This window comes from Aotus nancymaae, unplaced genomic scaffold, assembly GCF_030222135.1.
Source record: "Aotus nancymaae isolate 86718 unplaced genomic scaffold, 86718_ANA_hifiasm-v0.15.2.pri h1tg000041l, whole genome shotgun sequence".
Classification (NCBI taxonomy): domain Eukaryota; kingdom Metazoa; phylum Chordata; class Mammalia; order Primates; family Aotidae; genus Aotus; species Aotus nancymaae.
This window is the reverse complement of record NW_026988455.1, coordinates 17,133,631-17,155,073: the sequence shown is the minus strand read 5'-3', so window position 1 is coordinate 17,155,073 and position 21,443 is coordinate 17,133,631. Positions and strand designations below refer to the sequence as shown.

At 41.1% G+C, this 21,443-nt stretch overlaps 1 protein-coding gene across 15 annotated transcripts in view; it reads right to left on the bottom strand.

The window, feature by feature from the left end:
• Nucleotides 1-21,443, bottom strand: part of AOPEP (aminopeptidase O (putative)) — a 358,110-nt gene that overhangs the window by 62,925 nt on the left and 273,742 nt on the right. For 12 of the 15 annotated variants that reach the window (XR_001108893.2, XR_010337006.1, XM_012461952.2 and 9 more), the window contains 2 exons: nucleotides 16,980-17,042; nucleotides 16,581-16,655 (listed from right to left, as the gene is read on the bottom strand). Coding sequence is in view for 13 of the 15 variants with exons in the window: in XM_012461952.2 (XP_012317375.2) it covers nucleotides 16,581-16,655; nucleotides 16,980-17,042 (138 nt within the window). In the remaining 2 variants the exon portion in view is untranslated. The other 3 variants (XM_064361525.1, XM_064361524.1, XM_012461957.2) reach the window with 3 other exon arrangements.

Below are 21,443 nucleotides of genomic sequence, written 5' to 3'. Positions count from 1 at the left end.
TTTTTTATTTGTAATGTTCATGTAAATGACATACCTCACCCTCTAGACACCTGGAAGATCATTATGAAGAAAAGGAGTAACACTTAAGTCCACACACGTTTGTAAAACACCTCCCCTCCTTTCTCTGTAACTCTCAAAACAAGTTTGATACAAAAAAAAAAAAGCTAAGACAAAACCTACAACAATCACTCTCTCCTCCCCTCCCATTGATAAATCTGAACCCAAGAGCAAGAGTACTGTAGCAGTGTCTGATTTCTTCTCTTCTATGACCTCGAACTCCATCAGGGGTTCCCAAAAAAGTGAGTATGAGGTTAAGCAAATCTAAACAGAAAGAGTCCTTCTTCACCTTCTGTTCTAGAGTCAGTCTGCTTGCTCTACCTTCAGTCCTCCCAGTGAGCCTCTCTCTGGGATGGCTCCTGATGACAGTGACTCTGCATGAAACAGGGCAGTTCTCCAGAAACCAAGGCGTCGGTCAGACCGTGAGTCAAGAGTCAGATGCACACAGTGTAGCTTCAATCCAAGATGGGAAACTGTGGTTACACAGCAGGCCCCAGCCCAAACCTGCCCCTTGCTTGGAGGGCCAAAGGCCAATTAGACTCTGTGTCTGTGTGTGCACACATGTGCGTGCTTGCATGCACACACACCCACACAAGCTACACATGCATGCTGGTACATCACTAATCCTCTGCTGGAAGATACTTCAGCATCATTTAAATTTGTCTTATGATAATCTGAATCTGATGCTCTGTGATTAGGTAATGCTATTGTTGACCCAAGTCATTAAACTTATCTTCAATAAAGACTCAAGGTTGCCAGGATCCTCAAGGGAGGAGTATCATCTGGTGCCTTTCCCCAGAGCCTTTCATTTTGCTTAAAGGGAGGAGAGGAAGCTTTCTGCAAGTCTGAATCAGCTCAGTACTTGCCTTTTCTTGCCACCTACCCACTTCAGTATCTGCCAGTTGTATTATAGAGAAAATATGTCTTTTTCCTTAAGCCATACTATTCCTACTCACTGTCCTGCCAGTAGCACACAGAATTCTGGGGCACTAAACCCTTCACAATCCAAGTTCAGCATTAATTTTGTCAATATTGTTTGGGAGAATGAGGGTAGTTTAATCTGGCCTATGAACAAATGGCCAAGTCAGACAGACTGCAGAAAGAAACTCTAAAATTGCAATATATCAAGGTATGAATATGTATAAATATGAAAATCAGCTTTGCATTTTAGAAAACAATATTAACATATATTTACAAATACCAGCACAGACTGGTGAAAATGTCATTTGTGAGAGTGCCATTACTGCATTTCAAAATAAAATGTCAATTTATCTGCCCAGGCTTTTTTTTTTTTTTTTTTTTTTGAGACACAGTCTCACTCTATTGCCCAGGCTGGAGTACAGTGGTGCAACCTTGGCTCAAATGCAACCTCTACCTCCGAGGCTCAGGCAATCCTCCCACCTCAACCTCCTGATTAGCTGGGTCCACAGGCATGCGCCACCACGCTGGGCTAATTTTTGTATTTTTTTTTTTTTTTTTTTTTTTTTTTTTTTTTTTGAGACGGAGTTTCGCTCTCGTTACCCAGGCTGGAGGGCAATGGCGCGATCTCGGCTCACTGCAACCTCCACCTCCTGGCTTCAGGCAATTCTCCTGCCTCAGCCTCCTGAGTAGCTGGGATTACAGGCACGCGCCACCATGCCCAGCTAATTTTTTTGTATTAGTAGAGACGGGGTTTCACAATGTTGACCAGGATGGTCTCGATCTCTTGACCTCGTGATCCACCCGCCTCGGCCTCCCAAAGTGCTGGGATTACAGGCTTGAGCCACCGCGCCCGGCCAATTTTTGTATTTTTAGTAGAGACCGGGTTTCACCATGTTGCCAGGTTGGTCTTGAACTCAACCTGAGTTCAAGCAATCCACCTGCCTCGGCCTCCAAAAGTGCTGGCACTACAGACCTGAGCCATCATGCCCAGTCCTATGTTTCATATTTTTTTAAATAATATTTTTATTTGCTTGGTCGGTAGCAAGCATCACAAAAATGTCAAGTAATCTATGCCTTGGAAAATTCACTAATGTAATAAGGAAAACACAATTTCATATCAATCCTTGCAGCGAACCAGCTGTGGTACTACAGAATCCTTACCTGCTCTTTGGAATGACTGAGCTCTCAAAATCTGACTCAGTTTATTCCTAGCCCAAATGGAAAGGTCTTCAGTAAGCCAGAAAACAGCCCTCCCTTTGGATGTGTGTCTAGTCCCCAAAGATGGCCTTTTGTAGTATCATCTTGATACCCCAAAAGTATGTGTCTCCTTCAGTATCTGTGCCCCACAATATAATCAAGGCCACCTGGACACTTCTCTCACCTGGAACCCAAAGTGGTTTTGCCTCCATGCCTCCCTTAAGGAGCTGCCTGGGCAGACAGCTGGAAAAAGCAACAGAAGTGACAGGAAATCCAGGCTCTGGTTCCAGGCCAGCATGCAGGCCTGGGAATCAAAACTTCTCAGGGCCTCTGCATTCTCATATGTAAAACAAGGACTTGAGTTGGAGAAGCTTGTGAGGCCTTTCTCAACTTTCACAACTCTAGCCTTGGACAGCTTCCCAAATGAAGTGCTCAACTGAAACTTTAGGTGTTCCTCCACGGCAATCCTCTTCCTATTCCTTCTCCTTAGGACCAGCACACACATCCATGGAGGACGTCTAGGGGCTTTCGTAACATTCTACTCACTAGCACGCTCCTCCAGGTGCTTGGGTTATAATCTTCCGATTATTTTAGACAGCTTCTTGCTGGTGGTGATTTTCTCAAGTTGCCTCAACTTTTCAGATCTTTCTGATGGTGTGTGCAGCACCATGGTACCAAGATGAGATTTCCACAGATCAAAAACACTATGTTCTCTTTAACATTTAGAAACTCAACATGACCAAGAATCATTTCAGAGGAAGTAATCATTTCACAGAAAACTAGAGTGCACTTCTCTCATGAAATACACTGCAACTCTGCTTAGCAAAAGGATAACAGGTAGCTGGAACCTTCCTTTAGACAGAAAACTGCAGTGTGATGATGCAGGAGATGTGCCCAATCTTAAGTGCCTTTTGTTAGCTGGGTATTTGCAAAAGTTCCAACAGCCTTTAAAGGAACTTCAAATCAAAACTGTTTGAACAAAAGAAACAAAATCAGGGACTTATTGTGTATAAAAAAAGATGATAGATTATCGAAAATGGACCTTTGCTAGAATACAAATCTCATCAACAGCCTCAACACCACTTACGGAGCTTCCAATTTGGAAAAGGAACAAGGACAACTTATTCTACTACAATGGACAAAGTAAAGAGAGTGGCAAATGAATCAATACAGTTGCTCTGAGAAACACAATTACTTTTCTTGAATAGAGACAAAAGACAGGAATAAAACATACCAACTCATAAAAGTACTGTTGCTATACTTGCTACTGGCCAAAGAACAGTTACAGGAAGAAACCAAGCCTGATTTTTTTTTTAACATCTATAAATAAATTTAGGAATGTTTCCTGTTTCTCTGCCATGGAGGAGAAAAAAAACAAACGGATGGCATCGATATTCACATGCTATCACGTAGGCAGCCTTCCACTGCCTTTTGTGAAGAGGTACCTTAAGATGCATTAAGTATTGAGTGAGTACAAGCTGCCTTAGAGAAGTCCCCTCACTAACACCCACAAGGCTCTGACAAGGCACGTATCTGTCCTTTCACAGGATGACATGCAGTTGCTCAGTCACTGTGGAGCCAGCCTCAGAAGCCAGATCTGACCACCCACCTGTGTGCTGCAGACAAGAAGCAGAGAAAATCTCTCCACGACACTAGCATACTTCTGCGGAAAACAAGCTGCATGTCATCAGACACGATTCCAGAGAGGATAAGAACAGATCATTTTGAAAGGATAAAAAGAAAGGCAAACCTAACAATGCTACAAAGACAGAGAGGATTCTGAGTCACAAGAGTTGAGAGAACAAAAGTAGGTTGCTACAACTCCAACTGACGCATGAAGATTGTAGGCTCAGTGACTCATTTCAGAATCTCGGGTGAGACATTTAGACTTCCCATTTATTGAGCCAATACCTTCTGGTCTGTAAAATGGAAGACAAGAGCAGCACTAAGGTATCTAAACATTTTCAAATACTCTCAAGAAATAAAACGTTAAGTATAAAAAAGCATGTCTGAACACCCACCAGAGTGGCTAAAGAAAGAAGTCTGACAATACCAGGCGCTAACGAGGAGGCAGAGAAACTAAAGACCTTAAACACTGCTGATGTAAATGTAAATGGTACAGCTACCTTGGAAAACAGCCTAGCAACTTTTTAAAAAGTTAAACATATACCTGTCATACAACTAAGCCATTCAAGGCCTAAGTATCCACCCAAGAGAAAACACACGTCTACATAAAGACAGTTACACCCATGTTCATAGATGCATTATTCATAATAGCCAAAAGCTGCAAAAAAAAAAATTTCCAAACATCTAATAACCAGTAAGTGGATCAACAAAATTTAGTCTATCCATACAATGCAATATTACTTTAAAATAAAAAGGAACTAGTGATACACGCATCACCACTGAACTGCAAACATTACAATAAATCAAAGAATCAGATCCAAAAGACTGAATGGTATATAGCTCAAATTATACGAAATTTCTAGAAAAGGTAAACTAAAGCAGAAAGCAGACTAGTACTGCTGCAGTATAGGAGGAAGAAGGAGGATTTACTACAAATGGACACAAGGAACTTTCTGGGTGATGGAAATGTGCTAAAACTGGATTGTGGTAACAGGTACACAATGATAAACATTTCTTAAAACTCAACAAACTGTCTGTGGGTGAACTTCCTGGCATGTAACATATAAACGACATATAACTCAATAAAGTCTTAAGAGACAGACTCAGAATCACCACCTACATTTTCTATAGGGACACTCAGAAATCTTTACCTTTATCATCAGGAGTAAATGTTGAAGGCATAGTCACACACTATATAACGACATTTCGGTCAACGATGGGTCACATACACAACAGTGGTCCCATAAGAATACAATACTGTATTTGTACTGTCCCCTTTCTATGTTTAGATATGTTTAATACACAAATACTTACCACTGCATTACAACTGCCTGCAGTATTCAGTACAGTAACATGCTGTACAAATCTGTAGAGTAGGAGCAATAGGCTCTACCATCCAGGTTTGTCTAAGTACACTCTATGATGTTCTCATGATGATGAAATCACATGATGCATTTTCCCATAATTAAGTGATGCGTGACTGTATAGCTTCCACACTGAAAACTAAAACTTAGGTATTTGTGATGGTTAGGGAGAAAAAAACAGAAAACCACTTGTATCTGAAGAGAATCCAGAGGTACATTCTGCTTTTTTCCTGTATTCTTCCTGCCATTCCTATTTAATGTCTCATGACCTTCATACCTTTTTCTCTTCTTGGACACCAAACTAATGGTAGAAAAATGCCACAGAAAATTAATAGCATGAGCTTTGTGACTTGCAATTACAAGTGAGGCCACATAAAATGACTACTGTTACCTTATCTAAGGAAATGCCAGGGTCGGGAGTGGTGGCTTATGCCTGTAATCCTAGCACTTCAGGTGGCTGAAGCATATGGACTCCTTGGGGAGAGTAGTTCAAGACCAGCCTGAACACCACCAAGAGACTCTGACTCTGTCTCCTTAAAAAAAAAAAAAAAAAGCTGACATTGTGGTACACATCTGTAGTCCCAGCTACTCAGGAGGCTGAGGCAGGAGGATCACTTGAGTCCAGAAGTTTGAGCTTACTGTGAGCCATAATCATGCCATTGCATTTAAGTCTGGGTGACAGAATGAGACCCTATCTCAAGAAAAAAAGGTCATGTTGAATCTGTGGTGCTGGAAACATGTGGGATGCTATTTGAATGACAACCTAACATTCACAAATCACAAAAGGGATGGGTGCAGTGGCTCATACCTGTAATCCCAGCACTTGGGGAGGCCAAGGTGGGTAGATCACCAGAGATCAGGAGATCGAGACCAACCTGGTCAACATGGTGAAACCCTGTCTCTACTAAAACTACAAAAATCAGCTGGGCGTGGTGGCGTGTGCCTGTAATTCCACCTACTTGGGAGGTTGAGGCAGGGAAAATAGCTTGAACCCGGGAGGCGGAGGTTGTAGTAGGCCGAGATCACGCTACTGCACTCCAACCTGGGCAACAGAGTGAGACTCCGTTTCCCATTTAAAAAAAAAAAAAAATCACAAGAAAAGGAAACTCTGAATAACTCTAGAACTTAAAGTTACCATCTCCAATTCTGAAACATTTTATTTTGCCTTAAAATAAAATGTTTACGGGGCGGGGGGGACTTAATCTCAGTAAAAGGAAAAAAACATAGAGTGAGAGTGAAATAGACTGAACTAAGTCCAGAGGTAGCCTAAACTGGTTGTGGCACTTTGATTTCACATTTATGAACCAAAGATAAAAGATCAATTTCCAGAGCTAGGCACAGTGGCTCCCACCTGTAGTCCCAGCACTCAGGGAGGCCAAGCTTAAGGTCAGGAGTTTGAGACCAGCCTGGCCAATATGGTGAAACTCCGTCTCTACTAAAAATAGAAAAAAAAAATTTTTTCATAATGAGTATGTGCTCATGAAGACAAGTTGGATTTTGAGAATATAAATTATGGTATCCTCAATTATACAAACAAGAGTTGAATGAAATTGAACAAATATTTGTATCCTGCTATCAGCCTGAAGGAGGGCCTACAGACAATGAAAATGGCCCAAAGTGATAACTTCCCTTATAGAGACCCAAACTGCTCTGATACCTACTGCGCTTTCCTGCACCTCTGATACAGGTCTGATTCAGTTCTGTCTTCTATCCAATATAGTTTTCTATATCTAACTATAAACTCTTCTATCGTACATAGTTTTCTATATCTAACTATTCTATTCATCTCGGTATTCTCTACGCCTGACTCAAGGTTTTGTATGTTGTGGATATAAAATAAAATTAGTAAACTGTTTGAATAAGTATAAAATTTAATAAGAAATGTGTTATGCACAGAATAATCAATAGCATTACATTTTTAGCCTTGGGCTTCCAAATCATCTTGATTCACAGGTATCAGCAGAACTTCTGTAATAGGTTCCAGCTTTACTTGCGAAACATGGATGATTTTTAAAATCACATATTCAAATAAAGACACTATTTACATAAACATTAATTAAACCCTTATATGTGCATACAAACCAGGTAAAAGCACTAAAATGGATTCAGCTAATTCAATTACCCAATTTCCCACCATAACTTCCAGTCTACATGTGTCAAATGTTGCTTCATCAAAACAAAGACCAGGCATGGAAACTCTAGTCCAGGGTAGCCTCAGGTAAAAATGCATCATATAATCACATCTTTAGTTTGTGCTATGCTGGTGTGGACTTATTTATCACAGACTGCTTTGTAAGTGATCTTTGATATGCTGTGTGTTTTATCTCCCCATGGCCAGAAATGACATCTCTCATGTCTCTTTGGTATTTTCCAGGAGCCTCTTACATGGGGCTTTGTGTACAATAAATTCAAGAAAATGTACTGGTTGATCAGGCTGACTTAGGTTTTCAGCAATCCTCATTATCTGAAAATAGAGTAATTTTTCTAAGTGCTTCTCTATGCGCATATAAACTGAAATCATGTAAACCCAGAGTTCTGAGTGGGGAACTAACATGACAGCGAAGAGTGTGATAAATGGAGATGGAGTTTTCTAGATGAGATACTTCAGAAAGCACCACTTCTTTTAATCCAGTAGTAGTCCTCCATGAGTATATGCAGACAGCCTGCTTACCACATGGACTCAGGATAAGGTTACTTACTATCAGGACACAGAAGACTCACTGGGTAGCCATTGTCTACTTCTCACAAATAGAACATCAATTCAAGTCCATACATTCTTAAGTTTCTTTTTTTTGGAAACAGGGTCTTGTTCTGTCGCTCAGGCTGGAAGGCAGTGGCACGATCTAGGCTCACAGTAACATCTGCTTCCTGGGCTCAAGGGACCGTCCCACCTCAGCGCCTGGAGGAGCTGGGACCACAGGTGTGTGCCACCACATCCAGTTAATTTTTTGTATTTTTTTTTTTGAGATGGGATCTTGCTATGTTGCCCAGGCTAGTCTTGAACTCCTGGGCTCAAGCCACCCATTCACTTTGGTCTCCCAAAGTGCTGAGATTACAGGCATGAGCCACCACACTCAGATAATTTTTGTATTTTGTAGAGATAAGATTTCGTCATGTTGCTCAGGCTGTCTACATTTCAAAGTTCCTAACGACAAGAAACTTTAAAGGCTAACAAGATAGTAAAATAATACATTTAAAGCACTTCATTTACAGTATCTTATTTGGCTTCATATCTATTCTGCGAACGAGCAAAAAAAAAAAAAAGTTATTCTCATTTTACAGGCAAGGAAAATAAAGCTCAAAAGCCAAGTAACAACTGAGAAAAGTAACCCACAATGAGATATATATTAAACTAAAATTACTGGAATATATAGAAAAAATCTGGGTGTCCAGGAAAAATGAATAGGTCAATCCATGGGAAAGAAATGAGATCAGTATTAGACTTTATGCAGGATGACAACGAAGTAACAGATTTCTTATAATTTAAAAATATGAACCAAGGATTTCTTGTTTAGCTGACATGACCTTCAGGTATGAACCAAGGATTTCTTGTTTAGCTGACATGACCTTCAGGTATAAACAGCACAAACTTAAAACATGCAAAAAAATCAGGGACTACAGCTGCCCTAAGCTCTTCCTGAGAAATCTACTAGAAAACGAGCTTCAGAATTGACTGAACAGACAATAATCTAAAAGCAGATGATGAACATTAAACATAACCTGCAGAATTAAAACTAAGTAACTTTATAAAGGGTACAGCATAGTATATAATGCCTAGATGCTCTGACATCGTAGACACAGTCCAATCATCAAGAAGGGAGTAATGAGGAGATTAGATGGAAAATACAATCCTCTGGCTGACTGCCTTACCAGTATTTACAGGAAGTAAAAAAATGGATAATATTTCAAGTCACATGATGGAAAATAAAGCGGGGGGGGGAAGGTACATGACTAATTTATCACTCACAACAGGGAATCAATACACAAGAATAGAAAAAAAAGGTACTACGCCAAAAGTAACCATTATAACAAAAATAGAAGCCTTCCTAAACACCAAAAGGACAATACATTTTTTAAAAAAATCATAAAACTATGGGGAAAACTTGAAGTCAAACATATTGATTTTATCAATTAGGATAAATGGACTTAATTGGCCCACTGAGTAAAAGGATTTTCAGAGGAAAGCAAAGGTCACATGACAAACTCAAGGGGTACATAATTATCTGGTACAGCTGGGACCAGTATCGAGTCTTCAGGAATCCAAGCTCTCTTTATAGAAAAGAGATCACCACCACCTCCCCCCCGCCCCCCGGCCAAAAAAAAACCCAGGAAACTCTACCAAAGATACTTTGATGAAAACCTCTATCATTAAATAACAAAATAAAAACCTGAATAGTGAAGAAAAAAATTTAATGCAATAGCAAGGTATGAGTTTATAAAATAAATGCCATTTGTGGGATTCATTCATCTAATTCATTCAACCAATACTTATTGAGGCTACATGTGGTCCTTTTCTAAGTGTTAGAGATTAAAACTTAAGTATGACTCTTCTGTGGGCACAGACCTTGAAACAGAAAGAAATATATATTGGCTAGACTTGATCCACACTGCTGTGAGCCTCCTCCAACAGAAGATGGATAAAAACAATGGCAGTCCTGGGCCCACACAGACATTAGTGGGTGCTACTCAAAAAATGCACCTTAGTAGTGCCATATGAGACCCAGACACAAAACAGCAGCTCCTTAAAATGCCTATGATGACAATGACTGCCAAGCATTCAGTCACAAGAATGAAACTAATACTTCCTATAAAAGTAACTAAAAAGCCACAAAATTTTTCTCTGCCTGCCTCCCTTTTCCAGCCGAACTCTAACATTTTACATAAAAACAGCTTTCACCTCTCATGTCATAGAAGAGTTAATGGTTGCGGGCATCAAACTTGCTATAAGTCGATAGCAGTGTAATTATCAGTACACCTCCAAGTGTTTTCAAAATACATATGGGCTGGGATTTTTCTGAATTAGATATGTATGCTTTATGCTGGTGGTCTAGGATTGTCCATAGCCTGCACTAAAGAGAATTTTCAAATCTTGCCCAAAGCATTCTTTCTTATAACAATTTTTTGACTTCTTTACACCTCACCGCTTTCAAAAAGTATTTGATGCACTGTACAACATCTTGATGTCATATTGCTGGTTGTGATACTACTTTAATGGTACATTTATATAAGCTGCTACATGTAAAGGATTTAGAACAGTGCTTGACACACGGGAAATGTTAGCTATTATGACAGGAATAGTTCCATTCAAAGATTCTTTTTAAAATATGTAACTAAGTGCATGATGGTAAGTGGATGATGGTACTTTAACTTTCCCTGTTACGCTAGTTAAAAATGGGAAGGAATTTTAGTACACAGATATGTATCTTGGAACTTTTTTTTAAACTGTAGATTGTTTCTTTTCTTTTCTTTTTTAAGTTTGGGTCTTGCTCTGTCACCCAGGCTGGTGTGCAGTGGCAGTATTATAGTTCACTATAACCTTTAACTTGTGAACTCAAGAGATCCTACTGCCTCGCCCTCCCGAGTAGCTGGGACTACAGGGATGTACCATCATACCTCATTTTTATTTTTTTATGTTTTGTAGTGATGGGGTCTCTCTGTGTTGCCCAAGCTAGTCTCAAACTCCTGGTATGATCCTCCCGCCTCAGTCTCCCAAAGTGCTCGGATTACAAGCGTGAGCCACCATGCCCAGCAAAACTGCAGAGTCTTAAAAAAATAAATCAATGGATAGGGAAATTTGGAAAAATAAGTAAATGTATGGAACAGATGAAAATTTAACAGTATAAAATTATACAGATCAGATTTCCTTCCTGAGGCTACCAAAAATACATTTTATCAGCAATTATTTCTTGGTACAGCTTAAAAAAAAAAGAGCAAACAAGGCCAAGACCTTGTGAAACCTCATCTAAAATGAGACCTGGGTACAGAGAATTTAATACATTATGTATTTATTAGGGATTTACAAGGGAAAAGGAGAGACCCACAAATAGGACCAAGAATCTCAAATGAGTTCCCAATATTTCAGCAATAAAATAACGAATTCCATATTAACAGCACTGTAATTACTCCTTTTGTTTGTTTCTTTGTAATTTCTTTTAATAAATTATTCTGCCTCCCCCCATCACTCAAATAAGTTGTCATCCAAAGGCACAATCGGTACAACACAGGATACAAAGCCACTCACAGAAGGGATGAAGGGAGGGAAAATGGGTGGGCTGGTGCTTCAAGAGCAGTGTCTCACAAGAATCCATAAAGCTTTTCTATGGAAATCAAGTATCAATGAAGCTATTGTAAGAGATTACAGCTATATAAATGTAGACTAGTTATGAATTCCCACAGAGCAAGGGCACTCTCAAAAAGAGGCAAGGGCACCAGCGCCTGGGAAAGCACTTAACTGCAACATTGCCTCAGTTGCCTAAGAGTGGCTGCCTAAGCCTACTATTTTGCGGAAAGGGGAGTAGTTCCTACAAAGTGAAGGGACCCTTGGCTCAGCACTCCGTAGGTTCATTCTGTGCCATTTTGCTAAGCTTTGTGTGCTGATGGCTCTGGAGTCAAGCCTACCACAGTCACCATCTGCTGTTTTGAGTACAAGAGAGAGCCAAATAATTTTTATTAGTCTTAATATTCGTTTTCAGAACTAATAAACTGAACATAAAATATACCTTTGTCACAAAAGACAAACATAGCAGTAAAGTACTTTGTTAAATAGTTTGAAATTTGTACCTACCTTTATCATTTTGAATAATTCAATATTAGTACTGTAATAAAAGTATATCTTACAATATATAAAATCTAAAAGGAACAATAAATGCTTTAAAAATCCACAAACCAAACCGGATTTTACATTCAACTTTTTAAATCTGAGAATTATTATTCAAACTAAGATTATCATTGATTTGGGTTCAGGGTCAAGTATGTACAAGGAACTAATGAAATAAAAGTAGAGTGAAAATACTCTAGAATTTAGGAATATGTCGTAATAAGGAAAATAGTTTGGTTTTTTTCCCCTTAAAGACTTGGAAAACAGAATTTATCATTTGGACTCAATGAAAATGGCCACCAGATACTGTAAAATCCATACTTTTCACAACCATCCTTCTAGATCGTTGTTTCACTCTGAATATGTGAAGGTAAATTTCAGGAAATTTTCAACAATTTGAATTCTGAGTAGCTCAACAGTATTGTTTTTCGGGTTCTGGCAGAAAAGAATAATGAAAGTAACCTTGAAGTGCGCTGTTGTTGGAAACCATTTGCACTATGTTGATTATGACTAATCCTAACAGAGGACTGACGATCTCACCCCAGCGGAGACCACTCGCTTGGAAACGCTAATGCCTGTAGTAACCAACCTTACCATGGCTGAATTTTCAATGATTTGCAGGTGAGCCAATGAATACTTCTGCCATCATCACACACATTTACTGAAGACTTGAAATGAGTGTTGTAAAACTTATTCTCTGCTTACTATACGTAGAGACTAGGAAGGGTGCTTCCTCTGAATCTGAAAATTGAAATTTTCTTCCTCTGAAGGAATCATATCCCAGTCATATATTTTCCTAACGTATATTACGTCATAAAAGACTATTCTACTATATATTCTAATCCTTAGAATATTGATAAAATTACTAAAACTTTGTATTATTTTATGTGTGTCTGTGTGTGTGTGTGTGTCTGTGTGTGTGTGTGTATATATATATATATATATATATATAAAAACATTCCTTAATCTGTGATGGTACATAATTTGTATCTATCTTTGAAACAGCTAAAAAGTTAAAAAAAAAAAAGAAGAAGAAAAAAAAATGTGTGTTCCTCTTCCAAAACCAACATCCATTGAGTAAAATCTACTAATTTAAAAACCCACCTAAAATTCACTGTTGCAATCACAACTGTTCATCCTGTCCTTTGCAGAGCTGGCTGATCCAATCATCCTAATTGTTCTTTGTTAGTTATTCGTATTTCCCGTGTTTTTCTGTTGCAAAATTTATTCAAACTAAATGAAAGGAACTTGAAATAATAAAAAATAGAACAGTATCAGAATGGAAGAAAAAAAAACTTGAGGACCAGAAGTAGAAGAGAGGTGAGTTTTGTCATTTTAAATGAAAAACAAAACAAAACAATATAAAAGAATTCAGTCATACCAGAAGAAAAAGGACTAAAATACGAAATTAAAATAAAATGGAAATAAATGTCACAGAAAATATGAAAAGATGCATGAGAGAATGATGCATCTTCAGGGAGATAAGAAATGAAGCCTGTTAGGATAACACAGAAAGATGGCACAACTCTCTGGTGGGTGGGATGACTGGAAGCAGAAGGCAGGGAAAGGCCAGGAAAGCACTTTGAATCTCTTTATCTGCATGGTACATCTCAGTCCCTAATTTACTTTATTTCACTATTCGTTATTTTAACCCGCAGCTGAGCACAGGGTGAGTTTGTTTTGCTTCCCCTTGAGAGTTCACTGAAAAACTCAACTAGTATTTCAGATTACTTCAGACTGTGCCTACCACTCAGCACCTTCGAGATTTTCTTTAAGGGGAAAACAAATATCCCCGGAAGATGCTGTTCTACTGTGCAGCTCCTTGACCAGCGCCTGTGGTCAGAGTCCAGCCTCTCACTAGAGCACTGTTTTCCTTTCTCGGGGAGGTCAGAAGGTTCTGCTTTCCACACGGCAGGAAAAAAGCTGCACCCTCCTATTGGAGGAAAAATGTTACGATCCCTAGTACAGTTAGTACAGATGACTTAACCAAATTTACTCATCTAGGCTGAATCGTGAGAGAGGCCTCAGGTGTAGACAGATCCTTGGGGTCTGGAGGCAAGGGCAGTGTGGAGTGGAAGAACAGGAGCAAGGAAACCAAAGTAGACAAATAAAAGCAACTGCAACGTTTCAAATGGGCACCTACCAGAAATGACTAAGAGTCATTTTATTTTACACTAACACAAAATGAATAAAACCAGAAAATACCACAGTTTTATTTTAACATGGAAGAAAAATATAGTGGATGCAGGAAAAAAGAGAAATTGAATAATCTGCTTCTACTTGTGACATGGCAAACGTTTTAAACAATAACATATTAGACTCAACAGTAAGTGAACTACGTAGGCTCCCACTATTAACAAGTTCAAATCCTAGCAAAAGGTTAACACATGGACCTCGGAATGAATACTCATGATCATAGAATTCAATTTCTATTTCAGAATAGGGGAAAGGCCCTTTGCCTCAGCGAGCTCCAAAAATCTTCTCCTAGGTGTGGCAGAGGCTTAAAACAGTGGGCAAAAGGGCTTGGAAGTGCTGTGCAGAGCCAAGAGCAACACTGGAAACACTGACAGTTCATATTCTCTGACATGTCTCTGAAATTTTCTAGCCCTTCCTCACCTCCACCCTCAAACCTCGTCAGCTTTAAGTTCAATCCATGAAAGGAAGTTCTGAATGCTGGTTTCAACCTACTCCATTTTCATGTTCTTTTTAAAATTGCTGCCCACATTTTCCAAGGAAAAAAGTCAGAGGCACATCTTCTCCCTAAGTTCTAACACAGGAGCTTGTATCAAGGGGAAATGGTTGGGCAAAGAACTTCATTCTCCTGCAAGGTAAAATAATCAGTTCCCCTCTTACTCCCCACCCCCATTCTCAGAAGACCCAGTGTTCAGGTCACAGGTCACACATACAGTTACTTCTAGGTTAGATTTTGGTAGTGACAACATCTAGTAATTCACAAAGATAATGGCTTCCCCTTCCTTTCTACAGGACATTGTGCATTTTGATAATCTTATTTTTGGCTGGCCGTGTGCGGTGGCTCACGCCTGTAATCCCAGCACTTTGGGAAGCCAAGGCAGGTAGATCACGAAGTCAGATTGAGACCATCCTGGCTAACATGGTGAAAACCTTTCTTTACTAAAAATAGAAAAAACTAGCCAGGCGTGGTCCATGTGCCTGTAGTCCCAACTACTCGGGAGGCTGAGGCAGGAGAATCACTTGAACCCTGGAGGCGGAGGTGAGCCAAGACCGCACCATTGTACTCCAGTCTGGGCGACAGAACAAGACTCTGTCTCAGAAAAATAAAATAAATAACAGCTACGACACATTTTTTAAAAAAATACCAAGCGAGCCATAATTCTTTTCCTTCTTTGGGTATTTTATGAGCTCATTCATCACCTCACATTATTTTTAAAAATCACCTAAACCATTAACGTTAAACACAACTTACCATACCATGCTGAGGTATGGTCAGAATACTCAAGTCTATTCCAAATGACAACTTTTTCGATTATTCTTCAACTGAAGTTACATCTATGGCCCTCTGTGGAAAAAACAAAGGGCTGGGGTCCCCCCCTTTTCACGCACACTGAATGTCTAGCTACAAACAACTATATTTGCAGGCTGGTTCCTTTTCCAGCTCTCTCAGAAGCTGCCCTCTGGTATCCTGAAGTGCACTCTACAGTTCTGGGATCACCTTTATTCTGATGCGCTTTGTGCACATTCTCGGACGCTGCAATGCCCATACTAAGGCAACACAGCACAGAAGTTGGCAGCAATGCTATCAGCAAGAATTTGGCTTCAGAATCAAGAGTGATTCATCATACATTCTAGCAGCAGAAAAACAACACACCGCTATTTTAATCCCTTGGTGGTATCAAGAATCAAAAAAACAGTGAGATGTAATTAAGCAAAAGCAACAAAAATCCTATCTGCTATAACATTTCTCAAAAAATCACTCACTTTTAAGAGTTTTCCGCAAGTCACTTAGAAAACAACGGACTACTTACCTGATATTTATTACAATGACAAATCAAGTTTTAATATAAAATCAGAAGACAAGCAGTCCAAACTTCTGGAAAGTAACATACTGAAATTCTAAACTTAGGCAAACAAATTTTTCATTTGCTTTACGGTAAATAAAATTACTCCTAGTGTTTTAAAAGCAATCCACTTTTTTTTTTTCTTCTCTCCACTTCTTAGATGGCTCCAATTTAAAGTCTAAGTGAGCAAACGTACAGCACGGAAACCGAATACTGTGGGCGATTTATTCGGAACACTTTTCATTTTTCAGAGGTATCTTAACACTGAGATAATAAACACTGCTGATCTAAAATAATAATGAAACCCACTTAAGTCCTATTGCTTTATTTAATGAGCATGAAACAAATCTCCCGGGTTATTTCCTCTTTATGAGAATATGTAGATGATCATTAGGCTTTATCGACAAGTATTCCCACAGAATGTTCCCATATATTAAATCTATCATCTATGATAACAAAAACTTTTTAAGTTGAACGCTACTCTATTGTCGTGACCAGGTCGTCGGGGGCAGACGCGGATTTACCGAGACCCGCACTGAGTACCGTCTCGGGAACTCCTACCTTTTCAAACACCTCTTCCTTCACCCTGCGTTTCCGTTTTCGGGGTCTCCGGTTCACTTGAATCCATTTCGTGACCTGAGTGAGGTTCAAAAATCACAGCATTTCAAACAAGGAAACGGGGTACTGACGGCCGCCCCCCAGCGCGAAAAAGCAGACACCCCCGCCCTCGCGACCCGGTCTTCCCTGCACCTTGGGAAACCACCCGCGCCCGCCCGCGGGACTCGCCGGACGCCTCCGCGCAGGGGCCGCGACCTTCGCCCCGGCCGCTCCCCGCGCCCGAGCGGGAGCCCGGCAGGTCGTCCCCGCGGCGTACGCCGCAGCCCGGAGCCAGGGCCTCTAACCAGCCGCGGTCTCGCGTCGGCACCAGAGGGGCGCAGGGGCCGCGCCGCCGGCACTCACCTCGGCGCGCACTTGCCGCGCGAGCCCGCACTCCGCCTCGGCGCAGCGCTCCCTCTGCAGCGGCTGCGGGGGAAGGGGACACAGTCAAGTTTACCGCGGGAGCGGCCCCGGCCTCCCTACCCCGCGCCCGCCAATTCGCCGTGCCCGCCCAGTACCTTGCCCGCGGCCGGGGAGGACGCAGCAGGGGCGCCGGAGCCCGTGCCCTGCGCCCGTCAGGGGCCCGCATCACCTCAGACGCGGCGCGGGCGACGGGCGCGGGGCCCGGGGCCCGGGCGGCGGCGCGGGCGGGCGGGCGGGCGAGCGCCGGGCTGGGCGGGGCCTGCCTTAAAGGTATAGCGGCCGCGCCGCCACCCGCAGGTCTCCCGCCGCCCCGCCCGCCCGTCCGCGCCGGCGTTGTATTGTTCTCCCCGCGAACGGCGTGCTCCCGAGCTCCCGCCGCTCCGTAGCTCCGCGCACCTTGCCCCCGCCACCCCTTTCCGGTCTCCGGGCGCCCCGCGGTCCCGCGCACCTTGCCCCCGCCACCCCTCCCCCGGCTCCGCGCCCCGCGAGCAGCTTCCCATCAGCGAGAGGGGCCCGGGCCGCCGGGCGCAGGCTGGAGGCAGCGGAGGCGGGGAAGGAACCATGCCTGCGGCCAGCCTGACGCGCTCCCCGGGTCGGGAACTTGGTCCCGGTGGCTTTCGCGGAGGAAAACTTTCCTAGTGGAGTTTTCTCCAAGAACGGGTTCTACGCCGTCGGGTAGACGTTTCCCAGTGGCCCCTTGGGGCTCCGGGCGGCGGCAGGTGACTTCCCGGGGGCGAAGCCGGGGCGCAGAGAAACCCAGCCCCGCGCCCCTGCCCGTGTGGACCCCCAGAGCCACTGGGTAGAATTTAAAAAGGAGGGGTCAGTCTGTTTTCATGATTACGGAGAAAGTTTACACTTAGTTTATAAAAATGTGCGATACCCCAAGATTTTCCTTCACCCGCCAAAGGCCTTCTCATCTGCATCAGCAGTTGCTAGAATCCGCCTGCGGGTGAGGGCGGGTGGGGGCGGAGAGTCCGGTTGTCCCTGTGCTTGCTGGTCTTGACCATCCCTTTAACTTTATCACATTTCTTTAAAGAAAATGTGTCTTGCCCTTTCTTTATTGCTACTCCATCCTTCTTTCAAGATCAAAAGGTTTAGATCAAAGCCAGGATCAAACTCACTACTTTAAATAGCAGCAACTTTACCATGGAGTATTTTACACAGAGGAGCTTCTTAATGGAGACATCGGAGTGGAAAACTTTATTTTATCCCTTCATTCCATATTCATAACTGGACCACTTAAAATTACATGCATGATGCATTTCTGTTTCCTAAAACAAACAACAGATCTGCTCAAATGAGGGATTCTTACTTTGTTTCCAAGAATACAAAAAAGTTGAAATCTAGAGAGTAATATAAATAGACGTGTTAACCATTTTGTGTCATTATTATAATAGCTAAGTGCTACGAAATGTATATTCATTTGCTAAAGATTTTTCAATGTGTTATTGTATCTTTTAGTATAGACGGTACGGCCATCATAGACAATTTTTTACTGTAAAGGAAATGCATATAAATAGTTAATGGTTTGGAAATCTTGCACATAGGCAGGTAAATAATTATAAATGGTGAAGTGGATTACTCAGAGCTGCTTAATTCTAAATGGAAAGAGAACTCCGAACTATTCAACCTTCTATGCTGCTAATAACAGTTCCACAATCAATAGAAATCTATCCTGGCAGGCACTTTCTTTTGCCCGCTAGAATTTTTTTCCTTGGGAGTTCATGATCCCTAGAAACTGATGTGAGCCATTCAATATTGATGTACTAAAACAGTGCTCTACTTAAATGGACCTTTCTCTTTGTTGACTCAACAATTTTTCAATTTTTTTGTTTCTTGGAAGAAACAAATCCAAAATAAATTCCAGTAGTCCAGCAACAGGAATAAAGATAACTATTGCAAGTTAAATCTTACAGACCTCTATGAAAGCTGTTGTTACAGCTGGGTTCTAGTTACTTGAAAAGTTTTTTCCCCTTGCAATTTTTAACTGGTTGCAGTCACACACACACACACACACACACACACACACACACACACGTTCTTAACTCTGTAATTCCCATTGAACCACTGGAAAGATCTTAGAAACTGAGACCTGGAAACCCTGTCTTGCTCTGCTACTGATAGTCACCTTTCTTCCTAGCACCCAGATCATGGAGAACCTAACTGTTTCTGGCATGAGCTGAACAAAGGAAACAGTTGTCATTCTGCTCTTCTAGGATTTTGCTGAGTAGGAAGCAAAAGCTGTGATCCATTCTAATTGCCTCCTGTCTCCTTGTTTGTCCTCTTATCCCCCAACTTTCCTCCCAATTGCGATCCCAGAATCCATCCTCCACAGAGAAGCCAGAATGGGATTTCCAAAGGTAATACAAATGATACTACTTTGCTTCACTGAGAATGCTTTTCTATCTCCTCTTTGCCTGGCTAGCCCACTTATCCTCTAGTTCTGGGTTTAAGCACCACTTCTGCAGAAAGGTCTTTCCTTACTCCCCAGTTCAAATTGTGTCACGCCACTATTCTTTCTAATAGCATCCTGTTTACTTAGAGTGATTCTTAGAGCAGTTTTAAGTTTATAGAAAAACTGAGCAGAAAGCAGAGTACCCATATTTGTACCCCCTGATCAGCTTCCCCGTTATTAACATCTTGCATTAGTATATTTATTATCACTGAGGAACCAACATTGATACATTATTATTCACTAAAGTCAAGTTTACATTAGGGATCACTCTGATGTGCAGTTATTACAGCTCTTTTAAAAAGGTAATGAATGTCCCGCTCCAGGAGGAAAGAGATCCTGTCTTTTCTGTTCTAGATTTTTGTTTGGTCCACCAGGAACACTGCCTGGCACATACTAGAAATTTAATAAATATGTTACATAGTGAATGGAAGGATAAACGAACAAATGAAGGACATATGAAATTTCAAGGGGAGAAGTCTTAAAATGAAGATTTTTCTAATTAACTCTTCTTTGTTTCACTACTAAAATGCTTAATTTGTAAAGAGCCTAGAATTTTACATTTTTAAAAAAGGGAGACCATGGGATATTAGTTATGTCAGCAGGGTAGTTTTATAAAACCACTTAAAAACAAAACAACAACAACAAAAAGAGGTTGTGCATGTTGGCTTACACCTGTAATCCCAGCACTTTGGGAGGCCAGGGTAGGAGGATTTCTTGAGCCTAAGAGTTCAACACCAGCCTGGGCAACAGTGAGATCCCCATCTCTACAAAACACAAGAACAACAACAAAACAATTAGCCAGGCATGGTGGTGTTAACCTGTGGTACCAGCTACTCAGGAGGTTGAGGTGGGAGGATCACTTTAGCCCGGGAGGGAGAGGCTACAGTGAGCTGTGATGGCACCACTGCACTCCAGCCTGAGCAACAGAGTGAGATCCTGCCTCAAAAAAAATTAATAAATAAATAACAATAAATTTTAAAAAACTGAAATGAGAAAGGTTCCTAATTCCCTAATATATGAATCACTAAAATTATATTCCAGAATGATGCTAGAGGCTGAATTTAATCTAGAATGAAAGATTTACATATTGCATGATTTGAAAAAATACTTTTTTATTGTGTTCAATCCAACCTGAAAACATTTCTCCTATTGTCTACCTGAATCTCCCCTTCTTCATGGGCTGATACCAAAGAAGGTAGGGTCTAGAGAAACTGGAAGACTGCCTTTTTAAAAACTGGAATTCTATTGTAGGAAATGTGTATTCTAATTACTGTCTTTGAGAATGTAGTAAACACACTTTAAAGCTGTCCTTTAAAAACAGATGTTTTATATCTGAATTGTATCTTTAAAAATGCCTCATCCAGTAGATATGCACGTTTTGAAAGAAACTTATTCTAAGAAACGTTTTTGTCAAAGCAGTTCATAATAGCTGAAGACAATGTCCAAGACTGAGGAAAATGCCATTGCTTTAAAATTATTTAACCTCGTGACTGATTGGAGATTACTTTTGAGGGGAAAGCCTTTTTCAGTTTTCTTCCTTTTCTTAGACAAAGAGGAAATTACTCCTATCACTGGAAACATATAGTGATACCAATTTCACATTGTTAGGGGTGTGTTTTCTCTTCCTGCTTCTACTTCATGGAAGAGGCGCAGAACAGAGGAAGGAGGAGGAGCCAACCTTCCTAGGCACGGGGAAAGCCACAGGGCAAGCAAAGGGGCTCTTCAATGGTCCCAAACAGCCACAGGTGGCAAATTACATTCCCTGGGGTACAGCGGAGGGAAAACCATCTACTGAAATGAACCGAAAGATCTTTGAATACCAAACAAGGTCGAGAGTTCCAGAAGCTTCCACTGGTTTCAGAAGTGCTCTACTGCCAATGTACATTCAGGGTGAATTTAAAAGTAGGAATCTACACAGGTCTAGAAATAAAATCAAGGTTTTGATTAGG